We start from the raw sequence: 26,504 nt of genomic DNA, 5'->3' as shown, positions 1-26,504 counted from the left end.
ATCATATTATCATTTTAAATATAATCCTATATAAAATAATCGTATATGTGGCATTCCCGCGACAATGTTAAACTTCGCTTTTTTCATTATCCTTTACCGGCTTACCGTCGTCATTATAGTAATAAAAAATAATAATTTTAACTTAATACTCATTATTAATTGTATAATTTATATTCTGAATTAGCTGGTACGTAATTTTTGTTAATTTGTATATAATTTTAAATTGTTTTAACTCTGCAAGTTCATTCGCCATGCGGGGTGCTTGTAAAAAAAAATATTTATATATATAGCTAAAAAAAAAAGGGGCACCAAAAAACGTAGAAAATATTATTCTTTTTTTAAAATAGAAATATTTTATTCTTCTTGATGAGTTAACGAAACACGACTTCTATCATCGCGCGCACTGCGTCGGGAATACAATATATACGTATACAAATATATATGAATACACGCAGGGGCGCTGGGTCGGAACCCCTCCTATTATGTTAACGAGGGGTTCGGAGCCAAAAACCGTTACAACACCCAGTAAAATAATAATAATATAACGTAAGCTGTTGCGTTTTCTATATAATATGCAGTGCGTATGCGCACTGGACACGAATCACAAAACCCAATGTAGGTACGTATATAAAATAAAATATATAATAATATAATCCGCGCGTGATTTATTAAACGTTTTCATTCTTTCGCATCCGCTGAAAAGGTTTAAAAGGCGCAATAAAGGCGTATTTTGTTACTCGCGCAATAAATCCTGAGTTTATATATATTTTAACGTTGTCGCCGCGGTGACGGCGATCGAGGGATATTTTGTGTATATACCATCATACACCACGGGCTGTCTAAATAGTACCTACCTATTTTTATATATACAATGTAATATACTTTACACGTTTCCTGTCAGCAAAACGTCCGAAAGAGACAAAACGGCCTTGTGTCTATTATAACAAAGGTACATTACCTACGTAGGATATACCATATAAAAGAGGTACATATATATTATATTTACTGCCTCTGCTGCAGATAGGTATATAGCGGACCCACGTTGCGATATTCTTCTTTTCTGCTCTCGTTCGGTCGCGTGCGTGAAGAATATTCTATTCACCAAGCATGCTCACACATATTTTTCTTAAATGATGCAGTAATTCAAAATCTTAAATTTTTCTGATTCGAACGAGTATAGTTGTTGAGTTATTTTAGTTTGTATACTAAGAATATATTATATTTTTGTAAACCATTTTCAAAGACTATTATCGTAAATATTTTAATAACTGAAAAACCACTCGTTCGAATTTTGAATTAGGTGCATATTAAAATGTTCAAAACAAATTATCCACTAAATAATTTACAGTGAAATTGGGGTTTATCATTTGTAAAACAGAATTTCGTACCACCAGATACTATCATTAATAAATAGTACAAAAAAATCTCATATTCAATTATATTTAAAAGTTCAAGAATTCTGAATTTGAAGGCATTCATTATAGTTAAATGAAAAATGGGGTGAGAATACTTGGTAAAAATTCCTAATACAGGTACAATTCTTTTGTGTAGGTATAAATGGCACGCGGTCGTAAATCGTACGTATAAGAATATTAACGTATAGATATTAATTAAGGCTCTTCTAGATGTATTCCCGCATAAATTAATTCTACACTACTGTAAAGTATAATATATACGTTTATACGGAGTGATTAGCCGAGCACTGCTAATCTATTAAAGCATTCTTAATGAACATAAACACTTAAATTATTTAGGCAACGTTTAAAGAGTATATCCTGTATTCCTGTGACAGTACCAACTTATTTTTTTCAAATGAAAATCGCACCTTTTTGAGTTGATTAACTTTGTGTTCTTAGGATACGATGATACGTACACGATAAAATAGGTTTGCAAAATATAGGAGATATGATTATTTGAAAATTATAGTAATTAATAATTAATGTATTAATTTATATTCTTTATTACCTAACGGCTAACTTTTCGATTTTATATAATTTGTAAAAATTGTCTGAATATATTATAAGTAATTTTTCATAGGTACCTAGCCCAGCTATTTTGGTATTAGATTAAATATTGTAAGTACATATATTTTAAAATATATTTTTTTAGATTATTGTCCTTACTTTATTTCTATTTATAACTCTGAATTTACTCATTTTGATTTACATCAACATTTTCAAAAAAATCGTCTGCTTATAACGATTTTATAAAAGGCATTTGTTCTCATTTGAAAAATAGAAGGTTTAAATCGCCACGGGACGATATTCTTAAATAATTGTGTAGAAAAATCCAAAATTTGGAAATACGGGTCATTGAAATTACAATAATTCAAAATTTAAAAAAAAAGAAATTCAATAAATGAATAATATTATTAGAGAAAAAATTGGGGGTAGCAAAATGGTGCACGCTTGGTGAATCACTCTGTATAATATACTCGTATATATAGGTATTGTATACATAATATTAAAACTAAAATTGCTGTTAGTTTAAATCTGCAAGCTATATAGTATAATATTATGATATTATAATTTATGTACCTATAGCGAGAATAGATATATTATAGCCGCTGCTGCTGCAGTAGTGCAGTGGTGGACGGTGGTGTCCGGAAGTTAAACTCTTCCGCTCGCGCGCAGTTTCATACACGGACGCGTACATTATACAGTTGGATAACGTAATATTATTATGTTTGTTTGCCAGACCGTCCATCGCATCGTCCATTGTTTTCGTCCATATAAACGCTGCGGGGCATATCATCATCGCCAGTTCTTATTATTAATATACCTATATTATAATATTATAATATGCAATTTCGAACGTCTCGGACGAATATAATATAGATTATAGATAGCTGTAGTAGGTATACCTATATACTATAATAGTAGGTATCTTTTACTTTGTATTTTCGACTTTTATTTCAACAGTTAATTTTAATTATATAAAACTCTGCAGAATTGGCGAGTTCCATTAAATTATTCATGTCTTGTCATTATATGTGCCGTATAATTCAATCACTTCTAGTCATATATATTATATTATCATACTACAGTAATGGATGCAGTGTTCATATTTAAAATCGTTATATGGAAACGAATATAGAGGTAGTACCTACTTATTTTATATACTGCAGTTGAATATAATTTTACTTCTCGGTTTTTTCCTTATAATGATATAGATTTTTTACGATAAGTCTACCAATGAGTGGACCATATCTTATGCATTAGGTAATTCACACATTCCAAATCTATTAAATATATACACGAGACATATCATGGCTTTACGCGTTTATATTTAGGTGGTATTTTCATATGGCTCAGTTATTGGAATCTGAATAAATGAGTTTTTAGTGCAAGTTAAACGACGAAGGACAGCGATCATATGCAATTTGGCACTATAAAAATTGGGTTACGTTGATTTCTAGTGCGGCAGCGTAATAAAATTTTAAAAAAATCACACGATGCGATTCGGCAACACCTTACCTTGTTGAATTCTCATAATTTTTTCGACGCCTAAAACAATAAAAAAACAAATAGTATTATTATATAATATAATACATACTTAGTTCGTTTAGAGAATGTTTTTAATCTGATTATTATTGGTAAATAGTATAATATACATACATATATATATATATCATAATAATGTAGCTATAGTTACTATGATAATAAAAAATCTATTTCTTCTTTTTTCAAGTGTTTAAAAGAAAACGCAAAAATGTCATTCATAGTTTCATATTGTAGACTATACAATACTCATTATATTGGATAGGTATGTATATGTTTAATAACCAATAAAATCGAACCGCATAAATAGGTAAATCAATAATAAACTATATATGCAAACTGTTAATCATACAGTATACATTTAGATAAATAAAAATTTTAATTTTCGGAATAAATTATACAATATTATTTACATATAAGTACTTAATAATAAATGTAAAAAGTTTATAAAATAAAATAAATCCGAAAACAACACTGTTGTCGTTTAGTATAATTTTCCATCACAATATTGAATTGAAAAATACATATCATTGTATAAGAACAATACATTCATCGCCCTGCCCAGAATCTTAAATAATAACAAACGAAATTGTTGCAAAACTATAATATTATACTGCAGTATTTTTATTTTATTTGATAACAGGAAACACGACTTGTACGTTGTGCTTATGACCGTAGAAACTATTGAGGACTGATAAACAACCCAATTTTTTTTTTTGCGTAGCCTCCACGCCTTCTAACTCTAAATTCATCGATACACAAATAAGAATTATTATTTACATAAATTACATAATTTACATTCAATATTTATTTTATATCAGCAATCGGGGTAGATGACAAAAACTGAAGTCCACACAGTTTTTATTGAGTTTAATTTCCAAGTCGTAGAAAAAATTGATATTTACATCTTAGTAATGCAATACGCAGATCCGTCGTCCATTAAGTCATTTAGCGCAATGAACTCGACACCACAACGATGGCGGTTAGACGACTTATTGTTTAAGAATAATTTTCCGAGAGACCGACCTCGCGACGCGCTAGTAAAATAATATTATAATATATATCACAACACACATATAATAACATTATTACGACATATCGTGTCCGACGAATACGGGAATTGCATTTTTAAACGTCCCACGCGAATTTTTTTTTGTAGGCACGCAAACACAGCGGTAATTTAACATTCAAATCGTGGCGCGTTTGACAGAGAATATCGCATCGTGGTCTCAATTTTTTCGACGAAACAACAGGTCCACATCAGTCTGCTATTATAATATAGCGATGAATAAACAACACATGCACTGTAATGTATTTGTACATTAATAAAAAAAAATGTATAATAATAATGATATTGGATGTGAATAAGACTCTAATTTCTCAGAAAAAATTAATACCTTGTACGGAACACTTTAAAAATTTCCTTCGCCCTATAAGAAAATGAATACCTATATTTTCCATAATATTAACAATTTTGAACTTAAGACTGCAGTATATATTAGACTTTAGTCTATATTATATATAAATTAGTAGGTCCAGTTGGTATTTTCAATTAAGTTATGATATCGACAATTTGAAGTAGGTAACCTATAGGTAGCTATAAGTATACCTATAAAATATACTTGTTATATAATAATAGCTGGTCAAAGGAAAATAACAGGCGTAAACTTTGTATAAACGACGCATTTAATAGAACCAATCTAATAATCATCCGTGCATGGTGCATCGTATATTATACAAAATGATGATTTTACAATTATGCTCATCCCCATTTTTACTTTAATAATGATTTGAGGACTATATTTAGTTATAAGTATATTTTTAACTATTTAGTTTTTTCATACCATTTAAAATCAGTTTTTTGATATTTTCAAACTATTTATAATTTATATCGTATAAAACGCGAAGAAGATTATGTTTTTAAAAATATTCTATCTAAATTAAAATTAGATTGAGTGGTTTCTGTGTAATTAAAACGTAAGGATAGTAATCTTTAAAAAATTATTTTACAAATGTATAAAATGTTGGTACATTAAATGTTATATTTTATTATAATTTTGAATTCAACATAATATCCCGATTATTCTATATCTACCAAACCTATTGTCATGGATCTATTATAATATTACCTTTAGTACAAATTATACAGATAGTTAAATAACTCAAATCTACTTCCATTGAAACATCGACATTTTCAAAAATGCCAACAGTTAGTCAATTAAACACGAAAAAATTCAGGAGATTTTCATATTTAAAAAAAATTAAAAGAAGTTGGACCACAAGATACTCGTTAAATTGTACAAAAAATCTAAGCGTTTGGTAAAATTAAAACAAAATCGTTTCCCCAACTTTGCTGTCAAAGCGTATTTTTTTCATTTATTTGGGACTCGGTTCGAATAGTGCACACGGATAACGTAATAATATAATAATTTTGGGCGTTTGGCCATCGCGATATCAGTGTATATAAATATATTAGGCACGTCTCCGTTTCGGTGGTGTCGGTGGTGGGGGTTGGGCGATTGTGAAAATAATAATAATAATAATAATCGTAAAAAACGTATTGTAGGTATAATAATAATAATAACGAATAAGCCCCGAATGCGGCACAACCACCCCGCGACGAGAGAGGGGTGACTACCGTGCGATCGGCGGCGTGTGTCACCTGGTGCCCGGGGGGGATGGGCGTACGGTGCCGACACCTGGCGGCAGACTGGAAACACGCTCACGCACGGGCACCGCCGCCGCCGCCGTCGTCGCAAGAACGTATCCTCCGGGTCGGACGAAGCGGCCGGTATCGTATAATATTCGTATCCGTCACACCGTCAGTCCGCCACAGTCGTCGATCCGCGACCGTTCGATAGCGCTCGCGCGTCTCTCTTGCTACTCCGCGCCGTGTCTCAGTGGTTCGCGTTATCGTAGTTTTATCCACCGGCTACACGAATATTATATCATATTGATAAAACGAACATTCGTAACGTAAATTATTTATAATTATTATTATTATTGAAAATTTTTTTTCATTATTTTATACGGTTTGTGTACACATGAATTATTATATCACATTTATTATTACCTCCTCTATTAATTGTGTTGTGTGATAATTAATTTTATACCTATAAATATTATTTATTTATTAAAAGTGCGTTTTTATCGTGTCTACCACGGGTGTTCGTCGCCCGCGTCTGAATATTACCATCGTTGTTGTTGTTATTATCATAACCAATAATAATAATAACCGACCGTGTGCGCGTCGTCACTGAATTTCGCCAAAGTGTGTTCTCTGCGATGTGTTGCGTTCCACGTACTCGCGTTCCGGAAAACGTCTAAGTCCTAAGTCGGCGGGATATTCGCCGCGTGTTCCGAGAATAAAACGAAATATCATTTTCGCGCACACAAGTGTCGCGTCCGCCGTTATCAGTGCGCTGTGCGTCGACGACGACGACCATGCGGTACCGGTGGTGTCTGTATTGCATTGTATGCATCATCACATTCGTCGTTACAAACGTAAGTAGAAATTTATATATGTTGTTATTGTTACAATAAAATATCGCAAACAGTCTTATTGTGCACATTTTTTTTGCGCTCCTCGGATCCTCGTTATTATTATTATCATGATATTCCCACGAGGACCACACCGATAGATTGTTGTCGTCGTCATCTTTGTCGACGAGGGTCGTGCCCCCCCTCCACCCGCAATAACGTTATTATCATAATATTAATAATATCATTGTCGCCGACTGCCGAGAGTGACGAAAATAAATCTGACACGAAATCTCGTCGGTCGTTGTTGTCGTTATTCCACAACCTCGGTCGCGGTAATACACGATGGTAAAGGTAGGTATGCCAAAAACTCGCTCTGACCACGGGACCGACCGTCGTCCATCACTGCACGATAGCACGCCGACGACGACGTCCCGAATCCCGATAATAATAATAATATCATAACGCACACGCGTCCGAAACGCATCGTTGTCGTCACGACGGCAATTAATTATTATTATTATTATCAAGTATAATACTTACGAATTCCTTTCGTCTCGTCTAGCTGCGGACGACTGTTCTCGTTAAAATCCTCCTGTTCAACGTCAACCCGACACAACGGCCGGTATAAAATATAATTAAACAAAGATGCCCATAACCCGGTTTTTAATAATAATACGGTCCGCTGACATATATACGGTCTCGCGTTCCCCACGCGCGCTACGTACCTTCCTCTCCACCTCATCGCCTCGTCGTTCCGTTTTATTTATATCTTTCCCCGTCCATAGAAATATACATATACACATATTAGTATCGTCATAACCGATGTGATACGCGTGTGTTAGTATAATATGATAGTTTTTATTTTTTTTATAACTATCGCTTTTTCGATGATTTTACGGGCTAGGAGTGTTAATAATAACAATACCCCATAAAGTCCGTCGTCGTCGGCGCGGCGGTCCCATCACAGTATTATAGACCATCCGTGGTGGCCGACCGTCCGGCCACAGACTGTAGAGTGGAGTTCGTTTTTAATTTCTGTTTATAATAATTATATAATGATTTAATCGTTATTATTAATATAATAATATTGTTTAGCTCGTGATAACAAGTAACGACGCCGTTGTCGGATATTATTGTTATGTTCGAGTGCCTAACTCGACGTAAGTAATTCTGTCTCTTCTCGGAACTGTCGCGGTCGTTATCGGTGCTTGACGAAGGGGGTGAAGTGATGGGATTACCTGAGTGCTGATTGGATATTTCGCTCCCCCGTCGTACTACCAAACAATTAATTTATGACCATTGCCCGAACCATACGACAATATTGTTCTATGTTTGGACGTCAACTATTGGTTCAGTTCGAACTTATTAGTTTAGCCGCCGCAGATAAGGCATACGACGCGTGGTGTGCACAGATAATAAAGAAACGGATGGGCCTTACCCATCGATAATGACTTGTGTTAGATGAAGGGGAGAGCTATTGAAATATGGCTATCACTAAACTCATAACAACTACCTAGTGTTTTATCTAACGTTCTCTTCGGACCACGGACTTCTGCACAACTACATCTTAATAGCCTACATTTTTTTATGGATAAACATTTTTCCAAACCAAACACCACCTTCAATAATTATTACTTTGTATTCGTTTTATTCTGAGTTGCTAATCTAGCATAGAATATTACAGGAATCTGTGCTTAAAACAAGACAGTGGTGTCCCGATCAGTCTATTAGGAGTAGGCAGCTGGGCCTTATTAATTTCCTTATTATCTCGGCCGCGTCTGAGATTTCTCCATCGTCTGGGAAACTGCGAATCGGAATGCGGGGGCGATGGAATAATAATGTAATCATCATCGTTAAATGATAATGTTTAGTCGTAGTCAACGAGTGATTATGACGTCTCTCGGTAGTACTCTCGTTGTGTTGCTGGCCCTGCCGCGGTTGTTGCAAAACGCGAATCGAAAGGACGACGGCGGTGTTGTGTGTATGGAACAAAAAAAAGAAAAAACCGTATTTCGGTATATTTACAAACACGAGTGGCTCTAACAATGAGCGCATTACCTAACTTTATTAGAAAAAAAATAAATAAATAAAAAGAAACTTTAAACGTGTCGAGTCATTGGTTATTATTGTTTTTTTTGTTTGGAATGAATGACTTTTATAAAATGCAGTAACACACTCGCGCGTCTTTAACCTATGTCATGATGTTGTCGGCTGAATAAGACGCGTGTCATCATACAGAATTTAGAGAACGACGACGGCGACGATTATAATAATATTATATTATACGGACGAAAAAGAACATCGGGGGCGCGATGAAATTTGTTGAAAATCAAATAAATAACGATGATGTCGGGAAACGACACCGTGGTAGTATAGCGACAATATAATAGCGTACCAACAATATACCTAAGTAATAATAATAATAATATCGTACGTGGCCGCCGCAGTGTTATGTAGGCCATCCGTACACCTTATAGAAACTTGTGATGTAAAATAATAAAAACAACGAGTAAATCGCATAATATTATATTATTATTATATAGGTGTAATTTATTTACCCCGCGCAAAACCTCTGACAATCGATAGGTTTTTTATGATAATTATCAACAATTCAATAGAGCCACCACGGCGTGTAATAATAAGTACGATATCGGTTTCTGATGCATTAATTAATTAATAGAACACAAATCAGAAAAATAAAATAAAATTGACGAATACTTTTTCTTCATAACGGTATTAATATATACATACAATGTCGTAAAACGTGTACGATTTGTTATGCGGTTAATTACCCGAACCTATTTAGAGGTGTATGTGATAGCTGCTATATACCACCGCCCAGCGCCACGATCTGCAAGGGAATTTCTGGTTTCTGGTCTAACATAATAATAATAATAATAATATAATGGCAATAATAAACGCGTATGATATTATGCCCAATAAATTACGATTACGCGTCGTCGTTCGCACACACACCTCTCTATAATATAAAACGATCAAAACCAGAAAAATGCGTACCTACTGCCGTCGTCGCGTTTTCCAAACGGCCTCATACTTTTATTGTGGCGTGTGTGTGAGATCGTATATCGTAGAAATGCGCTTCGTACAGGACACGCACGCACGCACGTATACATATATTATGTGCGAGTCTACACGACGATAATAATATAATACTCGGCACGTAATAAAAGTATGGTTACCGCCGAGCGAAGCGCCGCCGCCACCGCGGTATATTATCATCACGCTCGTAGACGACAATTTTTTTCACCTACATACGTGTTACACTCGGCGAGGGCTGTTCGTGTGTGTCTGTCTGTGTGTGTGTGTGTGTGTGTGTGTGTGTAGTATAGTTGTAGGTTCACGCTGACGAAGAGAAAAAAAATTCGCGTGTTCTCAGGCTATTCGCGTTTTCTTCGAACGCCACTTCATATTAGGTACACGATATTAATATTCTATCCGCCGTTGCCTGTCCGGGGATTTCGTATCGGCAACTTTTCCGCTTCCGAGACGCGCGCGGAGGTGCATGCAGTTGGTTTCTTTTGTAGTGCCAATAATATTTTATTGTTATACTGTAAAGAGGAGAGACAGCCATACCACCCCCCGCGCATGTGACAGGATCTTAAGCGTATGTCATCTCTTTTCTTATAATGTTGGCCATCTCAGCCAGTCCATTCCATTCCATAGGTCCTTTATGGTTTCTTTTACTGGAAAAAGAATGAAAATGCATCCGTACCCGGTAAAAAATAAAAATAAAATTCCAGAACTGTTGTCACATTACGCCTTGCGACCTTTGAGCCACTATTCGTGGTCTCCGGGCAGGCGACCCTCGTCACCGTCACCATTCGTTATATTGATATCCTCGGGCAACACGCGTGTACGTGGTGCACAGGACATTCCGTTTTAGGTAGTCGCGCTTTCACCCATTGTTTTGGCTCGCGCCGCTGCTGCCATCCTTTGAGCGGAGACGACCTTTATGTCCTCTCGTCAACGTCAACACCACCTGTCGACGCGTCGTAACTCTGTCGCCAGCTCATTGCGCATAATATATAACGACGTGGCCTGAGTATGCGTTTTTCTCGCATTATTATTACTGTACGCGCGCGTATTCCGTTTTACCCGTTGGGCGTTAACGTCGTCGATTGTGAAAAACGATTGCGGACTCTCCTCCGCATAATGCGTGTGTGACAGTGTGACACATACCTATTATTGTTGTTATTATTATTATGACCGTTTATACGCGTTCGTTTTCGTACGGCGGTCGCGTATTTTCGCGAGACGATATGTTGTTTGGAAATAAAATAAATAAATAGTATGCTAATAGAATATATTTAATGAAACATCTGTGTTGTCTATATAGGTGGATTGCAACGGCGTATTCGAGCTGCGGATAAAATCGTTCAGCAACGAGTTGGGCAGAGAGGCTTCTGGCTCGTGCTGCGGCGGCGTGTGCGGCACGCCGTGCCGGACAAAGTTCCGAGCTTGTCTAAAACACTACGAGACCAACATAAACGTAAACTCAACTTGCACGTTCGGTGACGTCGTCACGCCTGTGCTTGGCGAGAACAGCCTGACGCTCCCGGCCAACGCCACACCGATAGCGTTCCACTTCAATTTCACATGGCCGGTAAGAATATACAACGTTTATTATGTTCATAACTATACCTATAGAAATAGCATTAATGCCCTAAATTTTTTTATTAATATGAACCCACTTGTATAATGCATTAAAAAAAAAAAAAAAACTATGACTATGATATAAATACTAGTAGCACTGTAGTAATTTGGTGATACATTGTTACATTTTATTTGTGTTTACTGGTCATAATAAAAGTGTTAAGTTAGGAATATCAAATGCATGACTCGTTACATTTCAATTGTTTGCGTTGGCGATGTAATAGAACATAACAAAATTCCGTTATAATTTTGAAATTATATTTTTCTAAAAATACTCGTAAAAATCCAAAATCAAATTCAGTGTAAGTAATCCATTTGACAAGACCTGAGAGAAATTTGTACCAAAACGACGATCATCATACGTCAGCTAGCATTATAAGAAGAAAAAGGCAACGAGCATTGAAATCCCAGCCCTACCTCGTATAACTTCTATATAATATCTCTTTGCTCCAACGTATTGTTGAGGTACGTGTGTATAATACGTGTACGCACGTACACAACGTTTCCGCGAGCAAACACAATAATAATAATATCGTACGGAACGAGGAAGAGAAGGCGACGGCGACACGGCGACGGTCTTGTGCTATAATATTATATCGCCGGTCGCTTCCTCCTTCGTCTCGCCACAGGAAACCTATAATATTATATTATTAAACCGGAGGGATAAGATAAATGGGATCTATATATTATTATGCACACATACCGTGCGTATTGTAAGCGCCCGCACACACACACACTATATACCATTATGTATAGGATATGCGCGCATAAATATTCGAGAGATCTTGTCTTGTCTTGAATTCCAACAAAAGGGTTGACCTGCTCCGGTATATGACGGGATAGGTATCCGCCGTCGGGGTTCATCACGCCGGATTACTGCTGAAATATATATATATACTATATCATTGTACCGTCGCGTGTTTGTATGTTATGTACGTTTTTTTCCAGAAGCCTTTTCTTTTGTGTGCCGCACCCCGTCCTATGCCCATACGCATTATGTTCGCGTTTAGGGGTAGCGGAATCGGAGATAATAAATCCTCCCCGGCGCGGCTGCGGACCGTTTTACCGTTACGTCCCAGGGACCGACCTTAACCTTCAAAAATGCTAACAACGGACGGAAGAAAAAACCCTTTACGAGACGCGTACATAATATTATAATAATAATGTACCCGTGCGATTCGGTGCGCCGGAGATAGATACCCAGGGAGTGTGAAATCAAAACCTGTCAGGAACGGTAGAAATTATGGGAGTTTTTATTCCGTTCTCGTAATATTCTTCAGACATCAGACGTATATTTTATTATATATAGGTAGAATACACGATAAACACACTGGGAAACTAACTTCCATTCGTGTATTTCTCTGTACATTTGATGTCATAAATACCAGTTTCGAATATTGTATATGTTAAAATCGCTCCCGTTTTATTATTTTTTTATTTTATTTATTTATATACATATACGCTTGATTTTTTTTTAATTAGATCTTATCACGCACTATTGATTAAAACTGGTTTTATTTCGTGCTAGAAAATTAGTAGCTCTCCTTGGACGGAACGCCTACTCGTTAAAATCCACGATTTTTCGTTCGATTAAATGATTTGACGTGTATTATAATAATATAATAGATAATATCCGCTTAAAGCTCAAGAGCTTTGCGGGAGGGAGGATTAACTGCTGCCGCAGCAATGTGACTCACGCGTGTCATCCCACTGGGGAAATAATACACTGCGGCATTGCGGTCCATTTGATATTATGTTCGGGTGGTGGAAGCTGACCGATTTCCACGGGGAGTTGAGGAAGCCGGAAGGGGTGCATTCGTTATAATGTAATAATATATATATAGACGGAAATCGATAGGCTTACGCGCTTCATCTCCCATATGGCACGAATTCAGATACTTGCCACTGCTCGTCTCCATTCGACAATAAATAATAATAATAGTAATAAATAATAATAGTACACGGGGAAAACGAGTTCGAGTGCGTTACGATATATTTCTCTCTCCTTCTCTGTGGTGTGTGTGTGTGTGTGTGTGTGTGTCAGTCAGTCAGTCTGTTGGCGCTACTTTTTTATCCCGTTCCTCCTTTGAAAGTCATCATCGTCTACAACTATAATACAGGTGGATATTTTAATTGGTTCGGAAATATTTCGAGATTACCTGTCACACGACTGGCAATTAGAGGGTATCCGATTGTTAAAATAATTGCGGCCGCGCGCAATGGGCGTGTGTTGTACGGACGAATAAAAATTAATCGATCTTTTCATTATTGGAATTATTATTATTAGGATCTCTTTTACCTGTAGACTGCTGCTTGTCAATGTGCCTCTCTGTATATAATAATAATAATAATAATAATAATAATAATAATAATAATATGTGAGAAAGGATAGGTTTTCTTCGTTATTTTTATTGTCCCGAAACAAACCTCAAAGAATCACAATAGTTATTTCAATGCTATATATGTATACTACTACTTCAAATAAGCCCACTATATAATATTATATACTATCTTGATACCATCATTATTATTATTATTTTTATGGTCGTCTGCTGTGGCGCGCGATGCACGCCAAACCGACGACGATTGTACTCCGTTAACAGTTTACACGATCGAGAAACTATGCACAAACATTATTATTGCATGCGGGCTATTCCTGTAAGCAATGCGATAAATTATTGGGTTTTTTTAATCATTTTTTCTTTGCATAATTTACCCCGGTATCGATTTATAACCGATACCGCCTACCACGATGGTACTTCGTGATGATAATAATAATAAATAATAATAATGAATTATGATAGTACAATATTATCAAATACGCACGCGTCATGCTATAATAATATGACGTTTATCATGTGGCTTAAACGACAAAATAATATTATTAATGTGATAAATGATAATGTTGTATGGTTTTCTAAAATAATTCTCGTTTTAAACGTTGTCGTTAATTCTTTTCTTTTCGTTTGTTTACAGGGTACGTTCTCACTCATCGTGGAAGCGTGGCACGAACCGTCGTCTGCAAGAAATTCAGGTACATATTATATTATATTATATTTTTTAACGATAACGAATCGGTTTACTTTAGGACAAGACCTACCCATGTATTACGTTTTAATTTTACGATTATCTGGTGCGCGCTCGGCCGCGTGTAATCTCGTATACATAATATTATTATTATTATTATGCGTCGTAGGTAGGTAAATGTCGGAAAAAAATATTATGTTTCTGAGTCAGTAGGGTCGTCTGTGCTGTGTGTGAGTATCTGGGTCTATATACCCAGAAACCCTATACGATCCTCCGCACGCCCTCGAAATATATGTGTCCTACCCTTCTGTACAAGTCACAAACAACACCTGTTCGGTGTATCCGTTTTCCCACGAGTCGTACGCGCGTACATTTATATAGGTACATATAATAATAATATACGTGTATATATTATAGTAAAATCGCGGCCATTGGCGACCTTGGACCCGCCGTGTTCCATTCATAAAAACACGACATTAAATCGACAAGTCCGTAAGCGCGCTGGCACTGCACGACGACGACGACGACGACAAAGATTTGACACAAACTACTCTCGTGAATTTAAATGTCTTAATTACCTACTCTTATTTCCGGTTCAGCTCGGCTGTTTTATATTAACGACGACCGGCACAATAATAATAATAATAATACTAATACGCCGTCTTCGTGTAGTATACGGCACATGTGAAAACACATTTTATCGTATATATAATAATAGTAATAATAGTAATAATAATAATATCGTGTACTACTCCAGCGGTGACTCAAACGCCGCCGCTCCAAAGTGACTTATCGACATCGTCGTGCGTTTTGATAAGATCTGTATGGTAGTGGTGGTGGTGCCTGTTTGTGCATCAATATTTATTCTGGAAAAAAAGCGTAAACGTTTAAATTTTTTACGATTGAGTAATATATTATTATTATTATTACATAATATTATATTATTATATATACACACTGCTGCAGCGTTATTGTTTATTTATCTTTGTTTGCCATATAGCGGCGCGGTAAACTAAAAATTAAAAAACTCCGGACGTCGGTGGATGGGGAAGTGTGTGTGTATGTGTTGGCTCCGTCCCCGTATATACGCATTCGTCTCGAATAGTCATGTGCGTGCGTATATACATAATATTATATAATAATAATTCTTCGGATTTTTTGGTGCGACGAAATCGCATGGGAAGAAATCGTTTGGCTCGCGAAACGGCGAACGCCGTAGGATGAAATCGAAAAGGGTGGCGGCGGCGTATATACAATTATTCTTAAAATTCATCTCGCGTATGCGTATAATGTATAAAAATATATATAGGCGCGCGCGTTCCCGTGTTCTTTTGTGTGATTTGTGTGTGCTCCGTTGGACAAAAAAAAGTGGAAAAAAATGCATGTCGTATTCTTCGCGGCGGCGGCAGGGTAATCGCGAAGCGCATAAATTTCAACGCTTTTGTCGTTGAATAAAATCCGGACCAGACGTCGTCGTCGACGGGAATTCTTTTCTTTTCTCTCTCCCCGCCGTCGCCGAGAAGCCGTCTCCTTGCCGTTCCCTCCCTCCCCCGCCACCCTTTTCCAACGATATACGCGTATTTTATAATAGACCTTTTATTTCGTCGTTTCTCGGGTTTGTATTTTTGTATTTTTTTTTTGTTTTTCTGTTTTGATCCCGAGCCAAGCCCCGGACCCCGCGGTGTCTCGCATCCCCGCGCGAGACATATAAAATACGACGGGTCCAGAAATAATCTCGTCACGGAAATAATATATACGGAAATCGGCGGAAATGATAGGAATTCCGGGCCCCCGGAAACGTTTATTATATACGTCGAAAATAATACGTCGTCGTAGAGAGGATGCTGCGCGCATCGACGACGACACCGAAAACACGTCATTTTCAAAATATTTCCATCATTATTATTATATCGATATAAAATATATAATAATATAATATCCGTAGCCGCCGCCGCCGCCTCGTGGCTTATTGGAGAGTCGAAATCACTTTGTTGTTTGTGTGCTGTATTGGCTCTTTATTATTATTATTATTATTCCATTTTATTCGGACGTTAGAAACGGCCGAAGAAAACGGTAGGCACGTAGCATTCATACGGCGTGTGTGCGTGTATAGGTATTATGTGTGCGCGCGCGCGTATGTGTGTGTGTGACCAATTGTTGGGCGGTGGGTGACCGTCTTATTCTCCCACGGTGCCTCTGCCGACGTGTCTGCCGCGTTCGTCCGCCGGCGCCTCCTCCCGTTCGTCGTGTACACAGTGCACACACACACACACACACACTAGCTCGCACATATATGAGAACCGAATACTTTTTACTACACACGACACATTGTTTTATTGTAAATATTTTTATTTATCATTATATTATGTCTGCGATTTTATTAAACCCTAAAAAATCGCAAAAAAAATCTCAAATGCCTTAAAATAATATGCATTGTAAAAATGTACGTTGAAAAGTTAGTTCGTACCGTTTAAAAAAATTAAACGACTGAAACTTGTCGTTCAACGGTGATTGTTTTTGAAAGAACACTTAAAAGAAACTATAATATCTGTATATTATAGGAAATAGACATTTTATCGTTATCGCCTCCTTAATTATTTACATTAAAATATGTATAGATATGATATGATATAGAGACCGTTTGACACCACCTCTTCTAAATTTAATTGGTACCATTTATTCTATTTTTATTCCTTTACAATTTAACTGACTGGTTTTTTTCTTTCCCTTGCAGGAACTACCAACGGTTCAGCGCTGATCACGCGGATCACGGACCAACGGTTTCTGAAACTCAGCGACGGATGGGTGCAACAGGAATACGCCGGATCGACCGGCGGCGTCCGATCGCGACTCGTGTACGAGCACAGGGTCCGGTGTGAGGATAACTATCACGGCGACGGGTGCGCAAAATTCTGTCGGCCCAGGGATGACAACTTCGGACATTACCTGTGCTCGGACGACGGAGACATGATATGCATGCCCGGCTGGACTGGTAGCTATTGCAGCAAAGGTACGTTTTTAATGCAAATTTGTAATAGTCATAATATGATTATAGTTTGTTGTTGTAAAACTATGCGATGGGTTCTCGAACAGATCGATAAATGCAAAGTTCAATATTATATTATTTACTATAATATCATAAGCATAATTTATATATTTTTCAAGTATAAATAGCCGTATCCTAGAATACTGTCTATTGTTTAAATTTTAAGTTGAAAATTCAAAAATGTACATAATGGATTCGAGTTGGAGTTTGATTTCGAACAGTTCGGGAAAATACCAAGTATATACAAATTTGAAGATCGACCCGTCCCTATAGACTTATTATAACCCGTGTTGTTACCGCGGTCGTGCAATCGTGTGCATCATACGCGCGCGCGTTTAAATTATTTTTATATCGTTATTACCACTCGCGTTTGGTTATATAAGCGAGACGGAGGCGTGTTTTCGTCGGTCGTTGAGACCCTCCTAGGACGTTTATAGGTGTACCTATATGCGCGCGGTGCATTTTACGTTTCGAAATTAAATTTCATTCGGGGCGAGTAACTAATTAAAAAGAATAAAAAGGGAAAAATATTATACTATGATTGCGCGGACGCGATTTCATTGTTTTGCCTTCTTCCACGCCACCGATCTCTCTCCATATAATAAAAATAATAATAATATAATATGTAATAATATGCGTTTTAATACGTGTGTCCGATGATGATAATAATAATAATAATAATAATAACGAGATAATAGGTTGTACCCCGCTCGTCGATGACGATAATAATAATAATAATGGTATTACGAAGTAGTAGGAGGAGGAGGAGGAGGAGGAGTAGGAGGAGGAAAATTGTAAAATTAACCGTGCCGTGCAGCAGTGGTTGTGTCCGGCGTGCGTTTTATATGTATAATTTATCGGTATCCGATGATGATGATGATGATGATGAGTGGCGTTGTAGTCGTCCCGTCCATCGTCGGACGGGCGACGGGCCGCCGCCGTCGCTCCGGTCAACCTTCCGTCGCGCGGATTCTCGTCGTCGTCTCAGCAGTAGTAATATTAATAATAGTAGTAGTAGAAGAAGAAGTAGTAGTAGTAGTAGTAGTAGTCTTAGTAGTAGTAGTCGTCGCCGCCGCCGTCGTCGTTGCCTTGCCAGTCCTTTTGTGCACGGGCAGTGGTGGTTCCGTCTCTCGGACACGCCGCCGCTCCGGTAGTCCTCCAGGTTCCCACGGTAACGTTCGTTCCATAGCTATGGGCTTCTCTCGCGCGCCGTGTGTGCCTGTCAGGTTGTTATGCGCTCAGTGGTTCCCAAACAGGCGGCCGTGGCCGCGACCGACCGGCATACATACCTCGACGCCGCGCCGCCGCCGATCACAATCTCTTTATATTACGCTCCTTTTGTTTTACACACGAATAATAATAATAATAATAAAAAAATACCGTACGAGCATACATGACTCACATCGCGCGCGACAGTTTTTTTTCTCGTGCGTACGCGCGGAATACGTTATTAATATAATATTATATAGGAAAAAATGTATTATTTATGTGCGACGTTAATAAATCACGGCCGACGACGACGACAATAATTACATATTCGGTATAGGAGTCGGTGGCTGTGTTGGTCGGAGGAAGGGGGGGGGACGATGGCGATGCGAGTGACTGGTGATGGTTTTTTACGAGCGAATTTCGGTCGCGTTTTACGACTCTTTCTCGATTCCGCGGACAAACGACGACCCCCACGATAATAATATATTATCGCAATCATTTTCGACCACATCTCTTCTACAATAGGAACGTTCCGCCGATTGATTCGGTCGTCGTAGACAGTTTTTGGGCGAAAACTCACTGCTGACTGACGATCAAAAGTTTCCGACCACTGGGGCTACCGCCGCCGCACACGAGTTCTTATAACCGGTGACACAATAATCATATACACACACACAGAAAGAGAGAGAGACGATCCGAAGAGATAGCCTGTAATTACACGGTGGGTATCGGTTACCCGCCGCCGCTGATGTCGGTCCCGATCGCTTCGCCCGCTCCTCCGCCGTCGACCACCAGAACCGTTTATACGAACGATTATTAAACGCCATTGTTTCTGTATATCCAGTTACCGGTTTTCGTTTTTTTTTCCTCCTCTCTCTCGCTCTCTCGTCCATCTCCGATTCCTTCCTCGTGTCATTTATTTATATATTATTATATATTATACATTACATATTATATTGTATTTCTCTCCCGCGATTGCGGCGGTGGCGGCGGATCCCACAAGAGAGTAATTACGTTTCAGAACCCGTGCAATTTGTCGCCATTCATAACGTTTCGAAACAAGATCAGCAAACAGATATATAATATATATGATATATATATATATATTATTATTATTCACGTATATAAAAAAATTCTTGCCGACCGGTCACGAAAATCGCATTAAGTCTGTGCGGCGCGGGCGCGCGCGTTATCCGCCGTCGCCGCCGCCGACATTCTTGGCCGCTATCGTCGTTGTCGTACTCTGCTGCAATATCACCGTCGTCATCATCACTACCGTCCTATTTCGCTTGCATCACCTATTCGTACGATATTTAATATTTCATATTATTATTTTAATTTTCCTCGTCCGCGATTTATGGCCGCCCCGCGTTTTCCCAGCGGGGAACAATAGCTGTATATGTCCGCTGCACACACACAAACACACACATTCAGGGTGCTGCAGCAGTGCAGTATTATATGTACGCGCGTATATAGTGTGGGTCTGACATAACAACAAAAACCCATTGGCCCCGGGGTGGCAGCTGCAAAACGCGCTCGGCGGCGGCCACTTGTCCCCCTGCAGCTCTGCAGCCAGAGAGTATATAATAATATATATAATGTTAAACTGCACACACGCCGAAAAACCGTCCACGCGAGCCCCTCGTCGAGTCGGACAACATCTGCCGGGTTCCGGTTTCGCCACTCCCGTCTCGGGGTAAAAAAATTAAATTCAATATATAAAGCTCCAATGTATGCAAACGATAAATACATCATATATTATAACCGCGCACGCGTGTGTGCGTACACATATTGCACCATGCATATTATTGAACATAAAGTGTGTGCGTGTGTGGAAAAATTTTTTTTTAACGTTTTGAATTTTGAATTAAATTTTTATTCGTTTTTTGTTTTTTTTTTACAGCGATCTGCGCACCTGGCTGCGACGAGAAAAAAGGAACGTGCATGACTCCAGGAACCTGCCAGTGAGTAGAACCTCTATATAATATTGTACGCGCGTATCTATATACTGCGAACCTTTTATGTATAGTATAATATAAACATATACGAGTCCATAAGTCTTCTATTTATGTGCCGTCGCTTTTCCGTTTTATACGTGCTGTATATCTCTACTATATACGTATGCATAGTATTAGTATTCTTTTTATTTTTTTCGAGTCGGTAATTAAAAGTCTCCGACTGGTTCACGGCCATCCATATATCCGACGACCTTAACCCCAGCACCTCTCCCACATAACCGGTCACCGTCATCATCATGTATATACGAGTATATACACTATATCGTTCCTGTTGTTTATTTATGGATCGATCGTGCTGCGGCTATTTATCTGATTCAATCAGCGCGGCGAGAATATATAATATTTAAACGTTATTTCCTCCGTGCGTCTCTCGAACTCCCGTGCCCCGCCGCACCCACCCCCGCTCTTCGCGTACCTTCATTTAGCTACCACCACCACCACTACCACCACCACCTACACCACCTAGCCCACCAAACTTCGATTCGTATATTATGTATTATATTTGCAGCGTCAAAAACAATATACGACAATTGCTAAAAACTCGTGTTTTTCTTTCTCTTCCGCAGATGTCACGCGGGCTGGACAGGAGCCAGATGCGACCAGTGTCAGATATATCCGGGTTGCGTGAACGGTTATTGCCAAAAACCATGGCAGTGTCTGTGCAAAGAAGGATGGGGTGGTATGTTTTGCAACCAGGACCTGAACTACTGCACCAACCACGCGCCCTGCAAAAATGGAGGCACGTGCTTCAACACTGGCCAGGGCCTGTACACGTGCGCATGCGCCCCCGGATATACGGGGCCCGAGTGCAACGTCGACATGGGACTGACCAACAAACCAGGAATGGACTGTTCTACTGGACTGACGTGCCTCAACGGCGGTACGTGCAAGGTGAGAGTCGAATCATTTTCATTGTATTATTACCACATAATCTATCGAAATGTATAGGGAGGGGTTGGGTGAAAAAAGCAAAAACGTAGAACCAACAAAATATGTTAGCTTAAGTTAAATGATTATCGTTGTGTACTCATCACTCACTGGTATAGTGTTATCGTCAGTAAACTAAAGTTTAACTTACAACTAAAAAACTAAATTTTCCAGGTGGTGGGTGAGTGGGAGGGGTTGCATTTTTCGTACTGTGTCAGCTGTCCGTTTGCGATGAGCAAAACACGCATATTACAATAATATATTATCCAGTCCTAAACGTTTCGTGTGTTGTTTCCACAGAAAACCGGATCCGTCTCTAGCTGCACGTGTCCCAGCCAATGGAAGGGCATCAGATGCGAGACGTCCACGCAGCCGGCCTGCGCAAGTTCGCCGTGCGGGAATGGAGGCACTTGCGTCAACGCCGCCAAGACCAACGGGACCGGAACCGGTGGCAACAACAACGGGTACGTGTGCCATTGCCCAATCGGATTTTCCGGACCGACCTGTCACCAGACGACCAACCACTGTCAGCCGGACCCGTGCCGAAACGGGGCCACGTGCGTGCCGAGCAAAGACAGTTCCAGTTACACTTGCAAGTGCGCACCCGGGTTCGCGGGGGCCCACTGCCACCTGCCCGACCACTGCCAGAAGAACCCTTGCCTGAACGGCGGTACGTGCCAAGCGCAGGCTGACGGTTTCCGGTGCCAATGCGTGCCCGGGTACGTCGGCGACCTGTGTCTAAGCGTGGTAGACTACTGCGTGGCCAAGCCGTGCGCCAACGGCGGTACATGCGAGAACCTGAAGAACGACTTCCGGTGTGGGTGCCGGCCCGGATTCGGCGGCAAGGACTGCAGCCGGTACGTCAACGAATGCGTACTGTCGTCCCCGTGCGCGAACGGTGGCACATGCGTGACCACCGGCGGCAGTGACGGCGGCTTCAGGTGCGAGTGTCCTGTCGGTTACACGGGCGCCAACTGCACCGACGAGCGGCCGACCTCGCTGGGCGACAGATCCAAGCACGTGTCCGCGGTGGTGCAGGAACAGCCCGAGATGGTGCAAGCGTCCGTCAACGGCGTGCTCATGGTGGTGCTGTCCGTGTCCGTGCCTGTGGCCGTGTTGGCCGCCATCGCGGTGGTGTTGTGCATGAAGAACCGCCGGCGCCGCGACCAGAAGAAGGCCGACGATAACGCGAGAATGCAAAATGAACAGAACTCGATACACAGCGTGGCCAAGCTGGGCGATCCACACGTCATCAGAAACTCGTGGGACCCGCTGCCGGCCGCGGCCCGGGAGAACGTGTATTCCGAACCGCTGTGCTTTGCCGCGCCCAACAAGATGCAGCAGCCGTCGCTGACGCCGGCCCAGTCGTCGTCGTCACTGCAGAGGCAGAAGCTGCTCAACACTGACAGACAAAACCGGATGTCGTTCAAGGAACAAGACGCCATAAACGCGTTGGACCGCAGGATATCTGTCATATCGGTCGATTCGGCCGCCAACCAATGCAACAACACAAATAAGTAAGCATCATATCATAAAAATTATTGTACTAACATACCATATGATACTAAGATGATCTCTAGAATAAGAAATAACGTGTTCTACGCTAGGGGGTAGGAGGCATACTTGGATGACTTTGGGGATTCGATTGGCACCAATTCCAGTGAATTTTTAATTTTTATACGGTCTCTTATAACATTTGCATATCCGTTTTAAGTAAAACGACCGAGCAGCGTATAGAATTTACGGTTTTTCTAGTACACTCGATTAAAATACAAAATCATATATTTATATAATTTTAAAGAATTCGATTTAGGCGAGGCAATAATATACGTATTTAACGGGGTTTTCACCCTTCTGTTATTCAAACAATTTATATTTTCATCATATATAGATGGATATATATAGGATGTAGTCCCTATCCTCCGGGCTTCGAATAAAAAGTTTTTGGTTTGACGCGTAGCGAAAATATTTTTTTCAACCTGCAGTTTCCGGGGAAAGAAAACCTTTTCTAATATATTTTCTCATGATGATGATGTTTTATTTATATTTTTTCTTTGTCATGCGCAAGAAACGTTTTTGGGGGCATATATAATATATCATAATATATTATTATAAGCTCGTCATGTTCCAACGTTTTTAGGCCTATATATTATGTATATTGTATGGTATATGTAAGTCGTCCGAACCTTATGCGCTCGCCGTAATGACACGCGTTTCGACCGCGACGATGAGTTTTCCAAACCTCCCGAGTCGTCTACATATATATTATATGCTCACCGCGCGTATGACGTTATCGTTTAACAATAAAACGTAATGCACAATATATTACATACAGGTATTAATGGGTACACGCGAGCGTATGTGTTCTCCGGACCTCGAGTAATGCGAGCGTCTCTCTGCAGCGCACTTCACTCGTTCACATTTATATTATATTATTTTGTATTTATATATCCTTTAACACCACAAACGTCTCTGCGGGGCGCGGTGGTGACGGTGTCCGAATGTGTGTGTGTGTATATAAAACATGCATTATATTGAAATACCGACGACGGGTCTGTGTCTATTGTATCAGCCGAATACAATATTGTATTGTCGTATTATTACGTGTGTGAGGTCTTAATGTTGCGGCGGCGGCGGAATGTCTTGATAGCGCGTCGGTAGGTACAAAATAATAACATAATGCGCGTCTACCTACTATATACTAGCCCAATATTGCAGTTATAGAGTTATACACTGTAATAATAATATATAGAAGTGTGTTTGATAGACACAATTATTATTATTCGTCGTCGTCGTCGTCTGGCACAGCCGCGGTCCGACGGTGAATGTGTTGATGACTAGGCGCAATACGACAACGGGCTAATAATAATAATATAATATTAATATTATTATATTGTCGAGGACTTCATTTATAATATCAGCCCGCAACGCTGTGACTTGACACAACGCCGCCGCGTCTTTTCTCATGCCTATATTATTACCCATTATTACGATATTACGGCGATTGCAAACGGTCAGTTATTTCAACCGAAGTGTACCGATCTTTTGTCGATCCTTTGCACCGCTAGTAATGCGATCATACTATTGAAAAGTGATTTGAATTTAATATTACGTCTGCTTGAGATCTATCTGGTCACTTTTTCCAAAATATTTCGTTCCACGACTACTATACAATGCTTAAAACGTTTGAAATTTTAAATATTGATCATTCGAAATTTAAATTTAAAATACCTTAAATCGTATGGCATAATCGATCTGTCCGGTAGACATATATTTAAGAATTAAAATCAGTTTTCACATGTTATATCGCGTTATAAAATATATTGATAGAATGTATAGGAACAATATACAAAATGAGCATGACGTACTCTTTACCGTTGAAGCTCGCAGGTGGTTACTTGTATACATGCGGTGTGGTTGTAGGGTTCCTATATTTTTTTTCTCTACCGTCCCCACACACACAGATATTAATGATCACTTAGGTACTGCGCACAACATTTACAAGACCCGCATGCACTTGGAAAATGTCCTATATTCAACCCTTAAAAACTCTCCTTTTCCAACAATCCCCTTATATGTGCACACCGTCCGACGAACGTATTTATTAAGTTTTTGGTTTGTTCTGTTTCAGCGAGGTATCGCCTGTCAAAGCTCACCACTATCATCGCAACATACACCAGCAGCTTCAGTACGAAAGAGCGGCCGTGAAATCGATGATTTTAGACCAACACTCTTTCGCCACACAAGTTTAGACTGTTTATTAAGTTATATATATTATATATATATAAATATTATTTTTTTTGTAAGTAGACCTCTTGATGAATCTGTCAGTCCATTTTTTTTTGACCCTCTCAATTTGTATACACACACACCACACACACACAAACATTCGAAAATGACTGGCTTACGCCGTAATATTACGATTAGACTACATTTACATATTAATATATCTATTTCTCTAACACCCTCATCTAATCCCGCCCTACCCTACTAACCTCATCATATTGTTTAACTATTATTCCCTATCCGTTAAAAGAAAAGAAAACCCGTAAAAAACGTCGACAACTGAAAAAAAAGAAATGTATTCTAATCTCAATCAATATATCTATTTATATATATATGTATATATATAATATACCCATCATTATAAAAAATTTTTAAAATAGAGCCAGGGTGATGATCTCTAAGGCGTTGTGATCGTTTTGTTGTTGTTATAATCATATAATTATAAGTATTATTATTAATTTAATTAATGTGTCGAACAAAAAAAAAAAAAACATGTTCCTGTTATTTATTCCCTAAGTCATTATTTTGTAGTTTTTTATACGACTTTTTTTTTGTGCGAGTCTTTAGGACGACGAATTATTTGTTAAACATTAATGTAATGATTAATTAAAAGTAAAAGCGTTGTTAGACGCGTATTATGGTATATATATACATTATACGCATTATACATATATATAAATATATATATATATATCGTAATCGTGTAAGACAAAAATTATACTTAAGTATTTTGTACTGTATTTTGTAAAAAAAACCTAATTCTTCGTTTGTATATTATAATATCGGAAGTGTAAATAAGTTAAATTACAATTCTAAACAACGATCATTTATTTT

General features: G+C 38.8%; 1 protein-coding gene across 1 annotated transcript; it reads left to right on the top strand.

Annotated features, from left to right (window-relative positions):
• The first annotated feature begins 6,303 nt into the window (after positions 1–6,303).
• On the top strand, positions 6,304–26,313 carry LOC100160703 (neurogenic locus protein delta). The gene is made up of 8 exons (XM_001943860.5): positions 6,304–7,004; positions 11,341–11,607; positions 14,634–14,691; positions 17,419–17,694; positions 20,843–20,903; positions 21,524–21,848; positions 22,185–23,401; positions 25,516–26,313. The coding sequence occupies exons 1-8, from the start codon at positions 6,945–6,947 to the stop codon at positions 25,634–25,636; spliced, it is 2,385 nt and encodes a 794-aa protein (XP_001943895.2). The 5' UTR covers positions 6,304–6,944; the 3' UTR covers positions 25,637–26,313.
• The last annotated feature ends 191 nt before the right edge of the window (positions 26,314–26,504 follow it).

The sequence above is a fragment of the Acyrthosiphon pisum genome, chromosome A3 (genome assembly GCF_005508785.2).
Source record: "Acyrthosiphon pisum isolate AL4f chromosome A3, pea_aphid_22Mar2018_4r6ur, whole genome shotgun sequence".
NCBI lineage: Eukaryota > Metazoa > Arthropoda > Insecta > Hemiptera > Aphididae > Acyrthosiphon > Acyrthosiphon pisum.
Note: the sequence above shows the minus strand (reverse complement) of the source record. Positions and strands in the feature narration are given on the sequence as shown.

Excerpts from the sequence above, each read along its gene's own strand:
- LOC100160703 (XM_001943860.5), top strand. The coding sequence starts at position 6,945 with ATGCGGTACCGGTGGTGTCTGTATTGCATTGTATGCATCATCACATTC. Across the intron at positions 7,005-11,340 it reads TCACATTCGTCGTTACAAAC|GTGGATTGCAACGGCGTATT; the intron begins GTAAGTAGAAAT and ends TTGTCTATATAG. Across the intron at positions 14,692-17,418 it reads GTCGTCTGCAAGAAATTCAG|GAACTACCAACGGTTCAGCG; the intron begins GTACATATTATA and ends TTTCCCTTGCAG.